Consider the following 20,045-nt stretch of genomic DNA (forward strand, 5'->3'; position numbering starts at 1 on the left):
AATAATAATCACAGTGGTTGTAGAGGGTGACACAGGTCAGCACCTCAGGAGTAAATGTCAGTTGGCTTTTCACAGCCAAACATTCAGAGTTAGAGACAGCAGGTGCGGTAGAGAGAGAGTCGAAAAACAGCAGGTCAAGGTAGCACGTCCGGAGAACAGGTCAGGGTTCCATAGCCGCAGGCAGAACAGTTGAAACTGGTGCAGCAGCACGACCACGTGGACTGGGGACAGCAAGGAGCCATCAGGCCAGGTAGTCCTGAGGCATGGTTCTAGGGCTCAGGTCCTCCAGGAGGGGAGCGAGAGGGAGAGAGAGAATTAGAGGGAGCATATTTAAATTCACACAGGACACCGGATAAGACAGGAGAAATACTCCAGATATAACAGACTGACGCTAGCCCCCCAACACATAAACTATTGCAGCATAAATACTGGAGGCTGAGACAGGAGGGGTCGGGAGACACTGTGGTCCTGTCCGACGATACCCCCGGACAGGGCCAACCAGGCAGGATATAACCCCACCCACTTTGCCAAAGCACAGCCCCCACACCACTAGAGGGATATCTTCAAACCACCAACTTACTACCCTGAGACAAGGCTGAGTATAGCCAAAAAGGATCTCTCAACCCAGACAGGAAGATCACGTCAGTGATTCAACCCACTCAAGGGACGCACCCCTCCTAGGGACGGCATGGAAGAGCACCAGTATGCCAGTGACTCAACCCCCGTAATAGGGTTAGAAGCAGAGAATCCCAGTGGAGAGAGGGGAACCGGCCAGGCAGAGAAAGCCAGATTACACTCAATCATAGGACCTACTGAAGAGATGAGTCTTCAATAAAGACTTAAAGGTCGAGACCGAGCCTGCGTCTCTCATATGGATAGGCAGACCATTTCATAAAAATTGAGCTCTATAGGAGAAAGCCCTGCCTTCAGATGTTTGCTTAGAAATTCAAGGGACAGTAAGGAGGCCTGCGTCTTGTGACTGTAGCGTACGTGTAGGTATGTACGTCAGGACCAAATTGTGGGGGATAGGTAGGAGCAAGCCAATGTAATCCTTTGCAGATTAGCAGTAAAACCTTGAAATCAGCCCTAGCCTTAACAGGAAGTCAGCGTAGAGAGGCTAGCCATGGAGCAATAATGATCACATTGTTTGGTTCTAGTCAAGATTCTAGCAGCTGTGTTTAGCACTAACTTAAGTTTATTTAGTGCTTTATCCGGGTAGCCGGAAAGTAGAGCATTGCAGTAGTCTAATCTAGAAGTGGCAAAAGCCTGGATTAACTTTTCTGCATCATTTTTGGACAGAAAGTTTCTGATTTTTGCAATGTTACGTAGATGGAAAAAGATGTCCTTCGTTAGAAGAGAGATCAGGGTCCAGAGTAACGCCGAGGTCTTTCACAGTTTTATTTGAGATGACTGTATAACCATCAAGATTAATTGTCAGATCCTACAGAAAATCGCTTTATTTCTTGGGACCTAGAACTAGCATCTCTGTTTTGTCCGAGTTTAAAAGTAAAACATTTGCCGCCATCCACATCCTTATGTCTGAAACATAGGCTTCCAGGGAGGGCAATTTTGGGGCTTCACCATGTTTCATCGAAATGTACCGCTGTGTATCGTCTGCATAGCAGTGACAGTTAACATTACTTTTCATGTAATGTAAAACATAGAATAAAATTAATTAAAGCAGCATTTGCACTTCTAAGCTCTGGCTTCAAGTCGATATGGACACTGGCTTTTCTCCTCAATTTACATATGAGCTCAACTGCCACTGTACATTCCACCAATGTACTCTCCAGCAGAAACAAACAGACATTTTTGTTGTATAATTTAATCAATTAGAAACGGAAATCCTGGGACCTCCACTGGGCCTGTTGTAGTCTACCAAGTACAGACTGTCTTTGTCTAGCTTGACAAATTCTGTAAGGTCTGGATGTAACATCCTGCAGGAATGAGAACCAGGTGTGTGTGTGTGTGTGTGCGTGTGCATCGCAGAGATTAAAGTCCTCTCTCTGAGAATTAGGCAGCCGTCTCCTGACACCCTGGCTATTGGTTCAGAATCAGAACACACACGGAGACCGCCCGGCTCGCCGTCCATCTACAAGGCTCTGGCCAAATGTTGTGCACTATCTACTATAAACAGGGGTGCTATTCTGGAAGCAGACATACAGTTGAAGTCGGAAGTTTACATACACTTAGGTTGGAGTCATTAAAACTTTATTTTCAACCACTCCACACATTTCTTGTTAACAAACTATAGTTTTGGCAAGTCGGTTAGGACATCTACTTTGTGCATGACACAAGTCATTTTTCCAACAATTGTTTACAGACAGATTATTTCACTTATAATTCACGGTATCACAATTCCAGCGGGTCAGAAGTTTACATACGGAGTTGACTGTGCCTTTAAACAGCTTGGAAAATTCCAGAAAATGATGCCATGGCTTTAGAAGCTTCTGATAGGCTAATTGACATCATTTGAGTCAATTTGAGGTGTACCTGTGGATGTATTTCAAGGCCTACCTTCAAACTCAGTGCCTCTTTTCTTGACAACATGGGAAAATCAAAAGAAATCAGCCAAGACTTCAGAAAAACAGTCTGGTTCATTCTTGGGAGCAATTTCCAAATGCCTGAAGGTACCACGTTCATCTGTACAAACAATGGTATGCAAGTATAAACACCATGGGACCACGCAGCCGTCATACCACTCAGGAAGGAGATGCGTTCTGTCTTCTAGAGATGAACTTACTTTGGTGCGAAAAGTGCAAATCAATCCCAGAACAACAGCAAAGGACCTTGTGAAGATGCTGGAGAAAACAGGTACAAAAGTATCTATATCCACAGTAAAACGAGTCCTATATCGACATAACCTGAAAGGCCGCTCAGCAAGGAAGAAGCCACTGCTCCAAAACCGCCATATAAAAGCCAGACTACGGTTTGCAACTGCACATGGGGACAAAGATTGTACTTTTTGGAGAAATGTCCTCTGGTCTGATGAAACAAAAATAGAACTGTTTGGCCATAATGACCATCGTTATGTTTGGAGGAAAAAGGGGGAGGCTTGCAAGCCGAAGAACACCACCCCAACCGTGAAGCACGGGGCTGGTAACACCATGTTGTGGGGGTCCTTTGCTGCAGGAGGGACTGGTGCACTTCACAAAATAGATGGCATCATGAGGTAGGAAAATTATGTGAATATATTGAAGCAACATCTCAAGACATCAGTCAGGAAGTTAAACCTTGGTCGCAAATTGGTCTTCCAAATGGACAATGACCCTAAGCATACTTCCAAAGTTGTGGCAAAATGGCTTAAGGACAACAAAGTCAAGGTATTGGAGTGGCCATCCCAAAGCCCTGACCTCAATCCTATAGAACATTTGTGGGCAGAACTGAAAAAGTGTGTGCGAGCTAGGAGGCCTACAAACCTGACTCAGTTACATCAGCTCTGTCAGGAGGAATAGGCCAAAATTCACCCAACTTATTGTGGGAAGCTTGTGGAAGGCTACCCAAAATGTTTGACCCAAGTTTAACAATTTAAAGGCAATGCTACCAAATACTAATTGAGTGTATGTAAACTTCTGACCCACTAGGAATGTGATGAAAGAAATAAAAGCTGAAATAAATCCTTCTCTCTTCTATTATTCTGACATTTCACATTCTTAAAATAAAGTGGTGATCCTAACTGACCTAAGACAGGGAATTTTTACAAGGATTAAATGTCAGAAATTGGGAAAAACTGAGTTTAAATGTATTTGGCTAAGGTGTATGTAAACTTCCGACTTCAACTGTAGTATATTGGGAATAGGCTGGCATTTCAGGAGCAGACATTGTCATTCTATTTAGACTATGACCAATATGTGCTATGCTGTGCAAAAGGGATGGAATGTTTGGTTGTGATGAGATGGATCGATGGTGATGAGATGGATCGATGGTGATGAGATGGATCGATGGAGATGAGCTGGATTGATGGGGATGTGATGGATTGATAGAGATGAGATGGATCGATGGTGATGAGATGGATCGATGGTGATTAGATGGATCGATGGAGATGAGCTGGATCGATGGGGATGTGATGGATCGATGGAGATGAGCTGGATCGATGGGGATGTGATGGATCGATGGTGATTAGATGGATCGATGGGGATGAGCTGGATCCATGGGGATGTGATGGATCGATAGAGATGAGCTGGATCGATGGTGATGAGATGGATCGATGGTGATGAGATGGATCGATGGAGTGTGGCTGCTTGCTGTGGCTGATCATTTTCCCCATCAGTGTCAGATCAGTGTCAGATCCATGTCAGATCATGAGTGCTGCTAGACCATGTGTTCCCATGTGTTCTATTGGTGATGGGGAGGATTAGCCCTGTAGTGGCACTGGCTCTGAGAGAGACTCTGGTTTGGCAGCCAGCCTGGTAATAGCAGAAAATTATCTCATGATTAATTGGGTCTTATTATACCACATGGACCGAGATGGACCTAGCTCAGTTCAGTTCCGACGCCCACCTGCCCAGCACCCCGGCTGGGGTGAGAAGGTACAAAACCAAAAAAATGCATGAAATTAAATGTATGCATTCACTACTGTAAGTCGCTCTGGATAAGAGCGTCTGCTAAATGACTAAAATGTAAATGTAAATGTAAATGTCACCACCTACCCCCTCACATCATATCAACCCCCTGGTTGAGGTCAGTAGGGCACACCGTAGAAAAATAATATAAATGTTTTGAAATGGAAAAAGTCCAAGTAGTCCCTCCCTGATTTAGTACCTGTTATTTCCAGTGCCCAATGAAACTGACCCTGTTTCGTCAGGTATAGGTTCTGCAGGTGGAATGTAGAAAGGTGAGTCACATTTCCTGGGAAAGCATTTAATGCAGTTCAGTGTGAGACATCAGGCTACGACAGGATGTGGAATTCTGTCCAAGTCAAGTATTACAAGATTACAAGGCTGAGACTCAAAAGTGCTTCCATAAGCATGTAATTATGAGATTGTGGGATAATTCATGGTCCTACCGAGAGCAATGGTTAAACAGAGAGAGAGAGAGAGAGAGAGGAGGTGGGGCCAGCAGTGCGGAGATTGAAACACTGGTAGGCTAGGATGTGATGACAGGGTATAAGTAACAAATTGTATGCTTCAAGATGAGAGACAGAGAAAGAGACAGGGAGAGAGAGAGAGAGAGAGGTTTACTGTCTGTCCACTAGGGTACAGGGAGATGGTGGTCCCATCCACCAAATTGAGAGGAGTCACCCAGGGGAGGGGTTCAGGGGGAATGCTGATTTGGTTCAGAACACAGCTAACACATTACATAGAACTAATCAAAACAGGAGTCCCTTGGGTGGTGGACCATTCCTGATACGCACAGGAAACTGTTGAGTGTGAAAAACCCAGCAGCGTTGTAGTTCTTGACACAAACCAGTGTGCCTTGCACCTGCTGCCATACCCCGTTTAAAGGCATTCAATCTTTTGTCTTTCCCATTCACTCTCTGAATGGCACACATACGTAATCCATGTCTAAACTGTCTCAAGGCTTAACAATCCTTCCTTAACCTGTCTCCTCCCCTTCATCTACAATAATTGAAGTGGATTTAACAAATAAGGGATCATAGCTTTCACCTGGATTTACCTGGTCAGTCTATGTCATGGAAAGTGTTCTTAATGTTTTGTATACTCAGTGTATATCCTCACATCAGAATTCGCTTACTACAAGTAAGAGAGCTTATCCATTCTAGAAGAGGAGATCAATGATTTCCAGGCCCAGGGAAATGTTCTGATCTGTGGGGATCTTAATTCTAGGACTGGAGAAGAACCAGATACCATTAGCACACAGGGAGACAAACACATAACTACAAACCTCAGCATTCCTCTGCCCTCATATCCCCCCATGAAGAACTTTGATCAAAACAACAACAGAAACGGGAACCAACTACTGCAGTTCTAACGAACACTGGGTCTGTACATAGTCAATGGAAGGCTACAAGGGGACTCTTTTGGGAGGTATGCATACATACAACTCACCTCTTGGTAGTAGCACTGTAGATGATGTCATCACAGACTTAGATCCAGTGTCTTTCAGAGCACTCACAGTCAGCCCACTAACACCACTATCATACCATAGAAAAATTACAGCATATCTAAAATGGGAGAAGAGCCCAGTAAATTACACAAGACCAATCAGTCGTTTAGATAAACTAAGAATAGTATGGAAAACTACCAGAAAGCAATTGGCAATCAAAAAATGTAATCCCTCCTAGACAACCTTCTGACCCACACATACAGTATCATTAAAATAATGACAGTGTAAATTTGGCTGTACAAAACATAAACTTTTTTTTTTACAAATTGGCATCCTTATCTAATTACAAAAGACACCTAAAAGCATTTTTTTTAAAGACAAATTGTTTGATTATGATTGCAAATCTATAACAAAAAAACGTAGGAATCTATCCAACCAAAAACATAGAAAACCAGACAACCAGGATATGTGCCTTCAGTATTGGGCAACCCTAAAAGAATCCAAACAGACTCTAGGAACAAAGAATGGGCAACACATCAGACACCAACTTAATGACATTGAGGAATCAATTGATTCAAACAACTTCTGGGAAAATTGGAAGTCCCTGAACAAACCCCACAGAGACGAATTGGCAGTCCTAAAAGGTGACCTAAAAGGTGACCTAAAAGGTGACCTATGGAACACTCACTTTAAAGAACTGGTGTATATAGAAATATTCCGATGAATTTGGAACTAAAATAAATATATGAAAAACTGCAAATTCTTGAATTAGCCAATAAAGACAACCAGAACCCTTTGAATTCCCCAAAAACAGAAAAAGAACTATTGTAAAAATGATAAGCCCTGCAACCCTGAAAGGCCTGTGGTACTGACGGAATATTGAATGAAATTATAAAATACACAGACCACACATTTTGCACTGCCATATTCAAACTATTTAACTAAGTTTTGAGTGTAGGCTATTTCCCTGACATCTGGAACCAATGATTAATGAGATTTTCTTTTTTAATGGAGTCAAATTTGACCCAAACAATTACCATGGCATTGTGCCAACAGCAACCTGTGGAAAATATTCTGCGCCATCATGAACAGCAGATTACTGCACATTCTCAGTGAACACAATGTCCTGAGCCAAAGTCAAATTGGATTCCTACCAAATTATTAAACATCAGACCACATTTATACCCTACACACCATAATTGATAAAAACCTTTTTTAATCAAAACTAAAACAAAATCCTGCTTTTTGGATTTCCAAAATGCCTTTGATTCAATTTGACATGAAGGCATTTTATTCAAATTTATTGAAAGTGACGTGGATGGAAAAACATATGATGTCATCAAAGGAATGTATACAAATACAAATGTGCAGTCAAAATTGGAAATAAACATACACATTTATTTTCCCAAGGCCGTGGAATGAAACAGGGGAACAATTTGAGCTCGAGTCTATTTAATATATACATGAATGGATTTTCAAAAACACAACAACAATCAACATCTCCAAGGCTCACTATTAACAACACAGAAATACAATGCCTCCTGTATGCAGACGACCTGGTGCTGCTGTCCCACAAACAGAGGGGCTACAGCAACAATGACATCATCTGCAACAGTTCTGTTAGACCTGGGCCCTGCCAATCAACAAAATAAAAAACGAACTTTATGATAAGCTGGATGCAGTCCATCACAGTGCCATCCGTTTTGTCACCAAAGCCCCATATACAACCCACCACTGCGACCTGTATGCTCTCGTTGGCTGGCCTTCACTTCATAATCGTCGCCAAACACATTGGCTCCAGGTCATCTACAAGACCCTGCTAGGTAAAGTCCCCCCTTATCTCCGCTCACTGGTCACCATAGCAGCACCCACCTGTAGCACGCGCTCCAGCAGGTATATCTCTCTGGTCACCCCTAAAGCCAACTCCTCCTTTGGTCGTCTCTCCTTCCAGTTCTCTGCTGCCAATGACTGGAACGAACTACAAAAATCTCTGAAACTGGAAACACTTATCTCCCTCACTAGCTTTAAGCACCAGCTGTCAGAGCAGCTCACAGATCACTGCACCTGTACATAGCCCATCTATAATTTAGCCCAAACTACTACCTCTTCCCCTACTGTATTTATTTATTTTATTTATTTTGCTCCTTTGCACCATATTATTTAGATTTGAACTTTGAACTTTCTTCAAACTACAAATCTACAAAACTACAAATCTACCATTCCAGTGTTTTTCTTGCTATACTTTATTTACTTTGCCACCATGGCATTTTTTGCCTTTACCTCCCTTATCTCACATCATTTGCTCACATTGTATATAGTCTTATTTTTTTCTACTGTATTATTGACTGTATGTTGATTACTCCATGTGTAACTCTGTGTTGTTGTATGTTGTCGAACTGCTTTGCTTTATCTTGGCCAGGTCGCAATTGTAAATGAGAACTTGTTCTCAACTTGCCTACCTGGTTAAATAAAGGTGAAATAAAATAAAATAAATAAAAATATTCCAGAAAAGATCTTGATGTAAGTGAAACCAAGATACATTTTTACTGGGCTCCACTGATACAGAACAAACACTTACACATATTTGGGACAAAAAAAGAAGCTCCCCAGGGAACTCCAACCTGGCCGTGAACTGAAAGACAAAGCAAGGAGGGCTTTCTATGCTGTTAAAAGATCTATCAAATTAGACATACATGATTAATATCCGAAAAAGAGCCACCAAGTTTTAAAATAATTTATAAACACTCCTACCATTACAAAGCCCTCAACTGCCAAGAGGTGACCATAGAGAAGTGTCCCCTCAGACAGCTGGTCCTGAGGCTCAATTCACTAACCACTACAAGCCCAACAAAGCCTCAGGACAGCACTCAGAAAATATGGCCCAACCAAATTATCACAAAGCAAAAATAAAAATATATCACCTATTGGAATCGAAGTAAACTTCAATGCTATTTGGCTCTACACAGACATTACATGGTGACAGGCTATCTGACCACTTTGACTGATGCTAACTATTGTATGTACAGACTCATTCTGCCCTCGGGAGGAGGGTCAAATTGTGACAGATATTCTGACATAAGAAATACATTCTTCCCTAAATTATAAAACAATACGAAGAATTTGAAAACCTAAATTATAAAGACAATCTTAAATACATACTTGGTGAAAAAACAAAATGCTGTGTTTTGGCAGCCACATTTGTGGCCTCCTGTCAACCTGAGGGCCAACTAGTGAAAAATACAGTGTGATTATTCATATTTGCCTATTATTCCTAACAGTCTAGTATATTCCTGTCTTTGACCATGGTTGTTATATGTTTACTTTGACAATATAAGTGTTTTACTTTCCATGTCAAGAAAGTATATGAGAGACAGAGAGAGACAGAGAGAGACAGAGAGAGACAGAGAGAGAGACAGAGAGAGACAGAGAGAGAGACAGAGAGACAGAGACAGAGAGAGACCAAGAGAGACAGTGAGAGACAGAGAGAGACAGAGACAGAGAGAGACAGAGAGAGACAGAGAGAGACAGAGACAGAGAGAGACCGAGAGAGACAGAGAGACAGAGAGAGACAGAGACAGAGAGAGACAGAGAGAGACAGAGAGAGACAGAGAGAGAGAGAGACAGAGAGAGACAGAGAGAGACAGAGAGAGAGAGAGACAGAGAGAGACAGAGAGAGACAGAGAGAGACAGAGAGAGACAGAAAGAAAGATGTGATTGCAGATTGACTTTGCAAATACGAGTTGAAACGTGGCCCATGACCTTTTGATCACTTTCTGTTTCTTGTAGGGGCGTTTCTTACAGCGTGTTTGTGGTAGTTACGGTAATAAATAAAGCTAGGTGGTCTTACTCTGCTACTCAGGAGGAGAATATGTAATCAGGGATAATTACAGAGAGGAAGTTTTACAAGCCTTGTATTATTGTGTCAATGACGCAAGCTCCGTTCTGAGATTCACAGACATGATTTCCCTATGCTTCTCCCTCATGGAATGCACCACTCTGTACTACTCTGGTACTGTCAGGTGTAGAACCACTCTGTACTCCTCTGGTACTGTCAGGTGTAGAACCACTCTGTCCTAATACCAAAATGAGCTGTCATCCCCTAACTACAAATATCAAGCGTTCCCAATGCTCTTTGAGGAAAGCGTAACTTCCCCATAGTACTTGCACAGCAAGTACCAAATACATAGCTTTCACGATGATACAATGAAGAGATATCTGATACAATCATTTATGTTACCATGTAGCCGCTGACTGGAACAGGCCCAATAGCCTGGAGGAGAGGGGATTCCTGCAGAGTGTAGAGCTTGTATTAGACTCAATATAACATTTTATTATGCTTCTGTTGTTACTGACTTCCTGTTTCCTGTGAAGTTATAGCTCCTCTGTCTGTGGCCTTATGCTCAAAGCATTTCATTACTAATGATTAAAGCACAATTTATTGACAAGTAAAAAACATATTATACTAATTATTAAAGAAAAGTCATTTTTTATATTCAATCGGTGATCTAATCATAGTAGACACTATTTATTTAATTATCCTAGGCAAATAATTTGAGACACAATTTCTCCTGTAAGTGATTACATGGAATCTAGCAAATATATAAAACATGAACTTATTTATATTTAGTTCAGTTATCCCATACAAAAATATATTACATTGTCATAGTAATCCTTTACATACTTTGAAAAGTAACCCAGAGTATAGAATCACTATTTATATACATACTCTTGCATTTTCTGTTAATCTAAACATTATGATTTGGACAACATATTCAGCTGTTGAGAGAACTCCTCATCTTAGTTGTCAAATGCGGTTCTTGTGCGATTTGATCTAGTCTCATTCTGTCATACAAAAACACATACATTCACAAGCACATCCACAGTGGTCAATATTTGGCAAACCAGTTGCACTGTCTGAGGAATCATTCCATAGCCTTCTCCATATAGCTGCATTAAATACAGCAAACACATTGGTGTCTTCTAAACAAAACTAGTGTTTGTTGGTGTTGTTTCTGAAGTGGGGGCACAGAGAGACATTCCAACCCCTCATAGATGTACAGAGCCCCCCTGGCCAGAGGGCTCAGTTCAGTATTTTTTAGGCTGTTCTTCTGCCCAGTCCTCCTGCCCAGAACGTCCATTCTTCCCTTCCTTTCCCTTCCTCCTCTTGGGCCCCTGGAGTGTGGAGCCCTGGCCCTGGGCCTGCCTCACCTCCAGCTCTGACTTCCCATTCCCAGAGTCATTGTTCTGCCTGGAGTAGCGTTTACACTTGCAGGAGGTAACCACAGTGATCTTATAGGTCCTGGAGCTTCCGTCCTGACACTGCAGGCTGATGCGCTGGGTCCGTGTCCGGTCAATGACGCAGCGCCACTCCTGGGCCTCCCGCCGGCTCCAGAACTTCCCGGTGTACCCGGGACCGGAGCCGATCCAGTTGGGCAGCAGGTGGGAGGGAAGACACTCCCCAGCACAAACCAGCTCCTTGATTGGGTTCAGGCTGGTGCACTGACCATCTGAGATGTACTTGGTGGAACGCAGCTCTCTGCAGCCCACCTGGCTCTGTGCCTGACCCTGCTCTGTGATGGAGAGGGGAGGAGAGAGTGTTACATTCTGTCAGATACATATTGCATGGCATTATCTACATGACATTGCAAACACTTGCATTTGATTTAGTTTGGAGTTTGCACTTTTGGATTAACTGCAGCATGATCAGGGTCATCTGAATGACAGCATGAGTTGACAAGAGGTCCAACACAATTCCAAATTCTAGAACTTCCTCCCATTCAAACACAAGTCTATGATTTATATTTCATTTTCATTTATTCCCATTCATGTCTATGGAAAATGTGCCTACATAAGGAATTAAATCATTCCAACTGTCAGGATCGGTGCGTACAATGAATCTATATGAATCGTCGAATCAATACATTTGATATGCGCATAAAAATGCAATTCACCTTTCCGCGCAGCGCTGGTCAAACGCCTTCCTCCGTTGCGTGCTTGATTCATTGATACATTACTACTCGGTGTATCCTGGACCGTACTGATCAACTGAGGGTTTAACTTTTCCGTTGCGCTGTTCTTGGCAGCTTGACAGTTACTTATAATAAGGCAGAAGAGCGCGAGCTGGAACACACACGTGGTAAGAAGCATCCCTGCAACTCTCCGCAGGCAGATAGGCAGACAGGTAGGTAGGTAGGTAGGTAGAGAGTGATGGAATGTATGTGCCGCGGTCTAACGGAGGAATTGTGTCGTTATGAAGTTACTTGTCGTTCAGTCGCTTATATACCCGCCGCTTGTTTTGGCACGACACAGCGCGCATGTAGTGCGTACATTTTATGAATCAACTAGGCGTTTTCACGCATAGCTACGCCCACTGAAGCAAAGGGTAATGCGTTTTGTTTTGTGTACTCCTCCAATGTAGAGCCTAGTCAACACAGACAAGTAATATATATTTCTGTCAATATAGTTTGATGAATGTTGCTTTCCCTTATGGATAGGACACTGTCACTGGATAAAACACGATCGAGACCTTTATAACGGCTTGTAATAGATAGTTCATTTTGGTTTGTTGACCAGTTAACGGTGTAAATAATGGATTCATGATTGCATTAATGTAAATTATAAGTAGACAATAAAAGAGTTTGCCAAAAAGGTTGTGGGTGCCACATGCCAGAGGCATATCATTTGATAGTCTATTTCATAATGATTTGTAAGTTCAAGTTCATATTTTATTCAATTTCTGAACGGATTGATTTGGTTTAGCAAGGGAGGTCAGCTGGAGACCCTGCAGTCAGACCAGGTGAGTACTTAGCTCTGGTCCAGAGCGATAGTGAGTGTTCCTAGAATGAATGGGGTGTATGGAGAAACAGGATGATTGGGGTGGATGGAGAAACAGGGTGGATGGAGAAACAGGGGGGATGGGGTGGATGGGGAAACAAGGTGATTGGGGAGGATGGGGAAACAGGATGATTGGGGTGGATGGAGAAACAGGATGATTGGGGTGGATGGTGAAACAGGGTGGATGGAGAAACAGGGGGGATGGGGAGGATGGGGAAACAGGATGATTGGGGAGGATGGGGAAACAGGATGATTGGGGTGGATGGAGAAACAGGGTGGATGGAGAAACAGGGGGATGGGGTGGATGGGGAAACAAGGTGATTGGGGAGGATGGGGAAACAGGATGATTGGGGTGGATGGGGAAACAGGATGATTGGGGTGGATGGAGAAACAGGGTGGATGGAGAAACAGGGGGGATGGGGAGGATGGGGAAACAGGATGACTGGGGTGGATGGAGAAACAGGATAATTGGGGTGGATGGAGAAACAGGGTGGATGGAGAAACAGGGGGGATGGGGTGGATGGGGAAACAGCGGGGATCAAATCAAATTTTATTTGTCACATGCACCGAATACAGTGGGGGAAAAAAGTATTTGATCCCCTGCTGATTTTGTATGTTTGCCCACTTGCAAAGAAATGATCAGTCTATAATTTTAATAGTAGGTTTATTTGAACAGTGAGAGACAGAATAACAACAAAAAAATCAAGAAAAACGCATGTCAAAAATGTTATAAAATGATTTGCATTTTAATGAGGGAAATAAGTATTTGACCCCTCTGCAAAACAATGACTTAGTACTTGGTGGCAAAACCCTTCTTGGCAATCACAGCGGTCAGACGTTTCTTGTAGTTGGCCACCAGGTTTGCACACATCTCAGGAGGGATTTTGTCCCACTCCTCTTTGCAGATCTTCTCCAAGTCATTAAGGTTTCGAGGCTGACGTTTGGCAACTCGAACCTTCAGCTCCCTCCACAGATTTTCTATGGGATTAAGGTCTGGTGACTGGCTAGGCCACTCCAGGACCTTAATGTGCTTCTTCTTGAGCCACTCCTTTGTTGCCTTGGCCGTGTGTTTTGGGTCATTGTCATGCTGGAATACCCATCCACGACCCATTTTCAATGCCCTGGCTGAGGGAAGGAGGTTCTCACCCAAGATTTGACGGTACATGGCCCCGTCCATCGTCCCTTTGATGCGGTGAAGTTGTCCTGTCCCCTTAGCAGAAAAACACCCCCAAAGCATAATGTTTCCACCTCCATGTTTGACGGTGGAGATAGTGTTCTTGGGGTCATAGGCAGCATTCCTCCTCCTCCAAACACGGCTAGTTGAGTTGATGTCAAAGAGCTCCATTTTGGTCTCATCTGACCACAACACTTTCACCAGTTGTCCTCTGAGTTATTCAGATGTTCATTGGCAAACTTCAGACGGGCATGTATATGTATTCTTGAGCAGGGGGACCTTGCGGGCGCTGCAGGATTTAGTAACACAGCGTAGTGTGTTACCAATTGTTTTCTTGGTGACTATGGTCCCAGCTGCCTTGAGATCATTGACAAGATCCTCCCGTGTAGTTCTGGCCTGATTCCTCACCGTTCTCATGATCATTGCAACTCCACGAGGTGAGATCTTGCATGGAGCCCCAGGCCGAGGGAGATTGACAGTTCTTTTGTTTCTTCCATTTGCGAATAATCGCCCCAACTGTTGTCACCTTCTCACCAAGCTGCTTGGCGATGGTCTTGTAGCCCATTCCAGCCTTGTGTAGGTCTACAATCTTGTCCCTGACATCCTTGGAAACCTACTATTAAAATTATAGACTGATCATTTCTTTGTCAGTGGGCAAACGTACAAAATCAGCAGGGGATCAAATACTTTTTTCCCCCACTGTACATCAAGTGTAGACCTTACCGTGAATTGCTTACTTACAAGTTGTTGTCCTGGCACCACACTGCCAGGTCTCTGATTTCCTCCCAATAGGCTGTCTCTTCGTTGTTGGTTATCAGGCCTACCACTGTTGTGTTGTCAGCAAACTTAATGATGATGTTGGAGTTGTGTTTGGCCATGCAGTCGTGGGTGAACAGGGAATACAGGAGGGGACTAAGTACACACCCTTGAGGGGACCCATGGTGTTGAGGACCAGCGTGGCAGACGTGTTGTTGCCTACCCTTACCACCTGGGGGCGGCCCGTCAGGAAGTCCAGGATCCAGTTGCAGAGGGAGGTGTTTAGTCCCTGGGTCCTTAGCTTAGTGATGAGCTTTGTGGGCACTATGGTGTTGAACACTGAGGTGTTCCTTTTGTACAGGGCAGTGTAATGTGCAATTGAGATTGCGTCATCTGTGGATCTGTTGGGGCGGTATGTGAATTGGAGTGGGTCTAGGGTATCTGGGAGGATGTTTAGGATGGGCAAACAGCGGGGATGGGGTGGATGGAGAAACAGGGGAGATGGGGTGGATGGAGAAACAGGAGAGATGGGGTGGATGGGGAAACAGAGGGATGGGGTGGATGGAGAAACAGGGGAGATGGGGTGGATGGGGAAACAGAGGGATGGGGTGGATGGAGAAACAGGGGAGATGGGGTGGATGGGGAAACAGGAGAGATGGGGTGGATGGAGAAACAGGAGAGATGGGGTGGATGGAGAAACAGGGGAGATGGGGTGGATGGGGAAACAGAGGGATGGGGGGATGTGGAAACAGGAAAGATGGGGTGGATGGGGAAACAGGAGAGATAGGGTGGATGGGGAAACAGAGGGATGGGGTGGATGGAGAAACAGGAGAGATGGGGTGGATGGGGAAACAGGGAAAATGGGGTGGATGGGGAAACAGAGGGATGAGGGGGATTTGGAAACAGGAGAGATGGGTTGGATGGGGAAACAGGAGAGATGGGGTGGATGGAGAAACAGGGTGGATGGGGAAACAGAGGGATGGGGTGGATGGGGAAACAGAGGGATGGGGTGGATGGGGAAACAGGTGAGATGGGGTGGATGGGGAAACAGGATAGATGGGGTGGATGGGGAAACAGGAGAGATGGGGTGGATGGGGAAACAGAGGGATGGGGTGGATGGAGAAACAGGGGAGATGGGGTGGATGGGGAAACAGGAGAGATGGGGTAGATGGGGAAACAGGTGAGATGTGGTGGATGGGGAAACAGGAGAGATGGGGTGGATGGGGAAACAGAGGGATGGGGTGGATGGGGAAACAGGGGAGATGGGGTGGATGGAGAAACAGGGGAGATGGGGTGGATGGGGAAACAGGGGAGATGGGGTGGATGGGGAAACAGGAAGGTGGGGTGGATGGGGAAACAGGAAAGATGGGGTGGATGGGGAAACAGAGGGATGGGGTGGATGGGGAAACAGAGGGATGGGGTGGATGGGGAAACAGAGGGATGGGGTGGATGGGGAAACAGGAGAGATGGGGTGGATGGGGAAACAGAGGGATGAAGTGGATGGGGAAACAGAGGGATGGGGTGGATGGAGAAACAGGTGAGATGGGGTGGATGGGGAAACAGGAGAGATGCGGTGGATGGGGAAACAGAGGGATGGGGTGGATGGAGAAACAGAGGGATGAGGTGGATGGGGAAACAGAGGGATGGGGTGGATGGAGAAACAGGGGAGATGGGGTGGATGGGGAAACAGGAGAGATGGGGTGGATGGGGAAACAGAGGGATGGGGTGGATGGGGAAACAGAGGGATGGGGTGGATGGTGAAACAGAGGGATGGGGGATGTGGAAACAGAGGGATGGGGTGGATGGGGAAACAGAGGGATGGGGTGGATGTGGAAACAGAGGGATGGGGTGGATGGGGAAACAGAGGGATGGGGTGGATGGGGAAACAGAGGGATGGGGGGATGTGGAAACAGAGGGATGGGGTGGATGGGGAAACAGAGGGATGGGGTGGATGGGGAAACAGAGGGATGGGGGGATGTGGAAACAGAGGGATGGGGTGGATGGGGAAACAGTGGGATGGGGTGGATGGGGAAACAGAGGGATGGGGTGGATGGGGAAACAGAGGGATGGGGTGGATGGGGAAACAGAGGGATGGGGTGGATGTGGAAACAGAGGGATGGGGTGGATGGGGAAACAGAGGGATGGGGTGGATGGGGAAACAGAGGGATGGGGGGATGTGGAAACAGAGGGATGGGGTGGATGGGGAAACAGAGGGATGGGGTGGATGGGGAAACAGATGGATGGGGGGATGTGGAAACAGAGGGATGGGGTGGATGGGGAAACAGAGGGATGGGGTGGATGGGGAAACAGAGGGATGGGGTGGATGGGGAAACAGAGGGATGGGGTGGATGGGGAAACAGAAGGATGGGGTGGATGGGGAAACAGAGGGATGGGGTGGATGGGGAAACAGGAGAGATGGGGTGGATGGGGAAACAGGAGAGATGGGGTGGATGGGGAAACAGGAAAGATGGGGTGGATGGGGAAACAGAGGGATGGGGTGGATGGAGAAACAGGGGAGATGGGGTGGATGGGGAAACAGGAGAGATGGGGTGGATGGGGAAACAGGAGAGATGGGGTAGATGGGGAAACAGGAGAGATGTGGTGGATGGGGAAACAGGAGAGATGGGGTGGATGGGGAAACAGAGGGATGGGGTGGATGGGGAAACAGGGGAGATGGGGTGGATGGAGAAACAGGGGAGATGGGGTGGATGGGGAAACAGGTAGATGGGGTGGATGGGGAAACAGGAAGGTGGGGTGGATGGGGAAACAGGAAAGATGGGGTGGATGGGGAAACAGAGGGATGGGGTGGATGGGGAAACAGGGGGATGGGGTGGATGGAGAAACAGAGGGATGGGGTGGATGGAGAAACAGGAGAGATGGGGTGGATGGGGAAACAGGAGAGATGGGGTGGATGGGGAAACAGAGGGATGGGGTGGATGGGGAAACAGAGGGATGGGGTGGATGGAGAAACAGAGGGATGGGGTGGATGGAGAAACAGGAGAGATGGGGTGGATGGGGAAACAGAGGGATGGGGTCGATGGGGAAACAGAGGGATGGGGTGGATGGGGAAACAGAGGGATGGGGGGATGGGGAAACAGAGTGATGGGGTGGATGGAGAAACAGAGGGATGGGGTGGATGTGGAAACAGAAGGATGGGGTGGATGGGGAAACAGAAGGATGGGGTGGATGGGGAAACAGAGGGATGGGGGGATGTGGAAACAGAGGGATGGGGTGGATGGGGAAACAGAGGGATGGGGTGGATGGGGAAACAGAGGGATGATGGATGTGGAAACAGAGGGATGGGGTGGATGGGGAAACAGAGGGATGGGGTGGATGTGGAAACAGAGGGATGGGGTGGATGGGGAAACAGAGGGATGGGGTGGATGGGGAAACAGAGGGATGGGGGGATGTGGAAACAGAGGGATGGGGTGGATGGGGAAACAGAGGGATGGGGGGATGTGGAAACAGAGGGATGGGGTGGATGGGGAAACAGAGAGATGGGGTGGATGGGGAAACAGAGGGATGGGGTGGATGGAGAAACAGGGGAGATGGGGTGGATGGGGAAACAGAGGGATGGGGTGGATGGGGAAACAGAGTGATGGGGTGGATGGGGAAACAGAGGGATGGGGTGGATGGGGAAACAGGTGAGATGGGGTGGATGGGGAAACAGGAGAGATGGGGTGGATGGGGAAACAGGAGAGATGGGGTGGATGGGGAAACAGAGGGATGGGGTGGATGGAGAAACAGGGGAGATGGGGTGGATGGGGAAACAGGCGAGATGGGGTGGATGGGGAAACAGGAGAGATGGGGTAGATGGGGAAACAGGAGAGATGTGGTGGATGGGGAAACAGGAGAGATGGGGTGGATGGGGAAACAGAGGGATGGGGTGGATGGGGAAACAGGGGAGATGGGGTGGATGGAGAAACAGGGGAGATGGGGTGGATGGGGAAACAGTAAAGATGGGTTGGATGGGGAAACAGGAAGGTGGGGTGGATGGGGAAACAGGAAAGATGGGGTGGATGGGGAAACAGAGGGATGGGGTGGATGGAGAAACAGAGGGATGGGGTGGATGGAGAAACAGGAGAGATGGGGTGGATGGGGAAACAGGAGAGATGGGGTGGATGGGGAAACAGAGGGATGGGGTGGATGGGGAAACAGAGGGATGGGGTGGATGGGGAAACAAAGGGATGAGGTGGATGGGGAAACAGAGGGATGGGGTGGATGGGGAAACAGAGGGATGGGGTGGATGGGGAAACAGAGGGATGGGGGGATGTGGAAACAGAGGGATGGGGTGGATGGGGAAACAGAGGGATGGGGATGTGGAAACAGAGGGATGGGGTGGATGGGGAAACAGAGGGATGGGGTGGATGGGGAAACAGAGGGATGGGGTGGATGTGGAAACAGAGGGATGGGGTGGATGGGGAAACAGAGGGATGGGGTGGATGGGGAAACAGAGGGATGGGGGATGTGGAAACAGAGGGATGGGGTGGATGGGGAAACAGAGGGATGGGGTGGATGGGGAAACAGAGGGATGGGGTGGATGGGGAAACAGAGGGATGGGGTGGATGGGGAAACAGAGGGATGGGGTGGATGGGGAAACAGAGGGATGGGGTGGATGTGGAAACAGAGGGATGGGGTGGATGGGGAAACAGTGTTATAACATAGGTGGTGTTAAAGACAAAGTCTGGAAGATGTGCATAGCAACCAAGAGGAGGTCGCCAACGAAAAATGGAAACAATGGAGTAATTGGGAGATGTAGCCGTATTTGTTTATCAAGGACTTTTGTCTTTATGACTGGCTGATACATGAATAAGAATTCAAGGTCACTGTCTGCACTGTGAGAATTTGTCATTAGAATGAGCTCTGTTTCATGCTCACTCTCTGTAGAGAAAAAGTCTGACTGCATATTGTATAGAACCATCGCTGTAGCAAAAAGACCATCACGCTTCAGTACCCTTTGAACACTGCCAACAGAGTGCAGTAGCTCTATTACGTTTTATGTTTACGTCATTATCCAGAGCGACTTACAGTAGTGGGTGCATACATTTCATACATTTTTTATATTTTTTTTTGTACTGGCCCCCCGTGGGAATCAAACCCACAACCCTGGCGTTGCACACACCATGCTGGCGTTGCAAACACCGTGCTCTACCAACTGAGCCACAGGGAAGACCAGTCATCATCATCAATGCATGGATGGTATTAAAGGGGAAAGCTGCCATCTAGTGTCCAAAGAAATATGGGCATATCCCCATAGCAACAATGGACAATGAAG

The 20,045-nt window shown here is 46.3% G+C and overlaps 1 protein-coding gene across 1 annotated transcript; it reads right to left on the reverse strand.

The window, feature by feature from the left end:
- Positions 1 to 10,423: 10,423 nt before the first annotated feature.
- Positions 10,424 to 12,269, reverse strand: LOC115173210 (sclerostin domain-containing protein 1-like). The gene is made up of 2 exons (XM_029731129.1): positions 11,958 to 12,269; positions 10,424 to 11,576 (listed from the first exon to the last, which is right to left on the reverse strand). The coding sequence occupies exons 1-2, from the start codon at positions 12,151 to 12,153 to the stop codon at positions 11,092 to 11,094; spliced, it is 681 nt and encodes a 226-aa protein (XP_029586989.1). The 5' UTR covers positions 12,154 to 12,269; the 3' UTR covers positions 10,424 to 11,091.
- Positions 12,270 to 20,045: the final 7,776 nt, after the last annotated feature.

The sequence above is a fragment of the Salmo trutta genome, chromosome 34, assembly GCF_901001165.1.
Source record: "Salmo trutta chromosome 34, fSalTru1.1, whole genome shotgun sequence".
In the NCBI taxonomy this organism is placed as follows: domain Eukaryota; kingdom Metazoa; phylum Chordata; class Actinopteri; order Salmoniformes; family Salmonidae; genus Salmo; species Salmo trutta.

Excerpts from the sequence above, each read along its gene's own strand:
- LOC115173210 (XM_029731129.1), bottom strand. The coding sequence starts at position 12,153 with ATGCTTCTTACCACGTGTGTGTTCCAGCTCGCGCTCTTCTGCCTTATT. Across the intron at positions 11,577-11,957 it reads GACCAGCGCTGCGCGGAAAG|AGCAGGGTCAGGCACAGAGC; the intron begins GTGAATTGCATT and ends TCTCCATCACAG.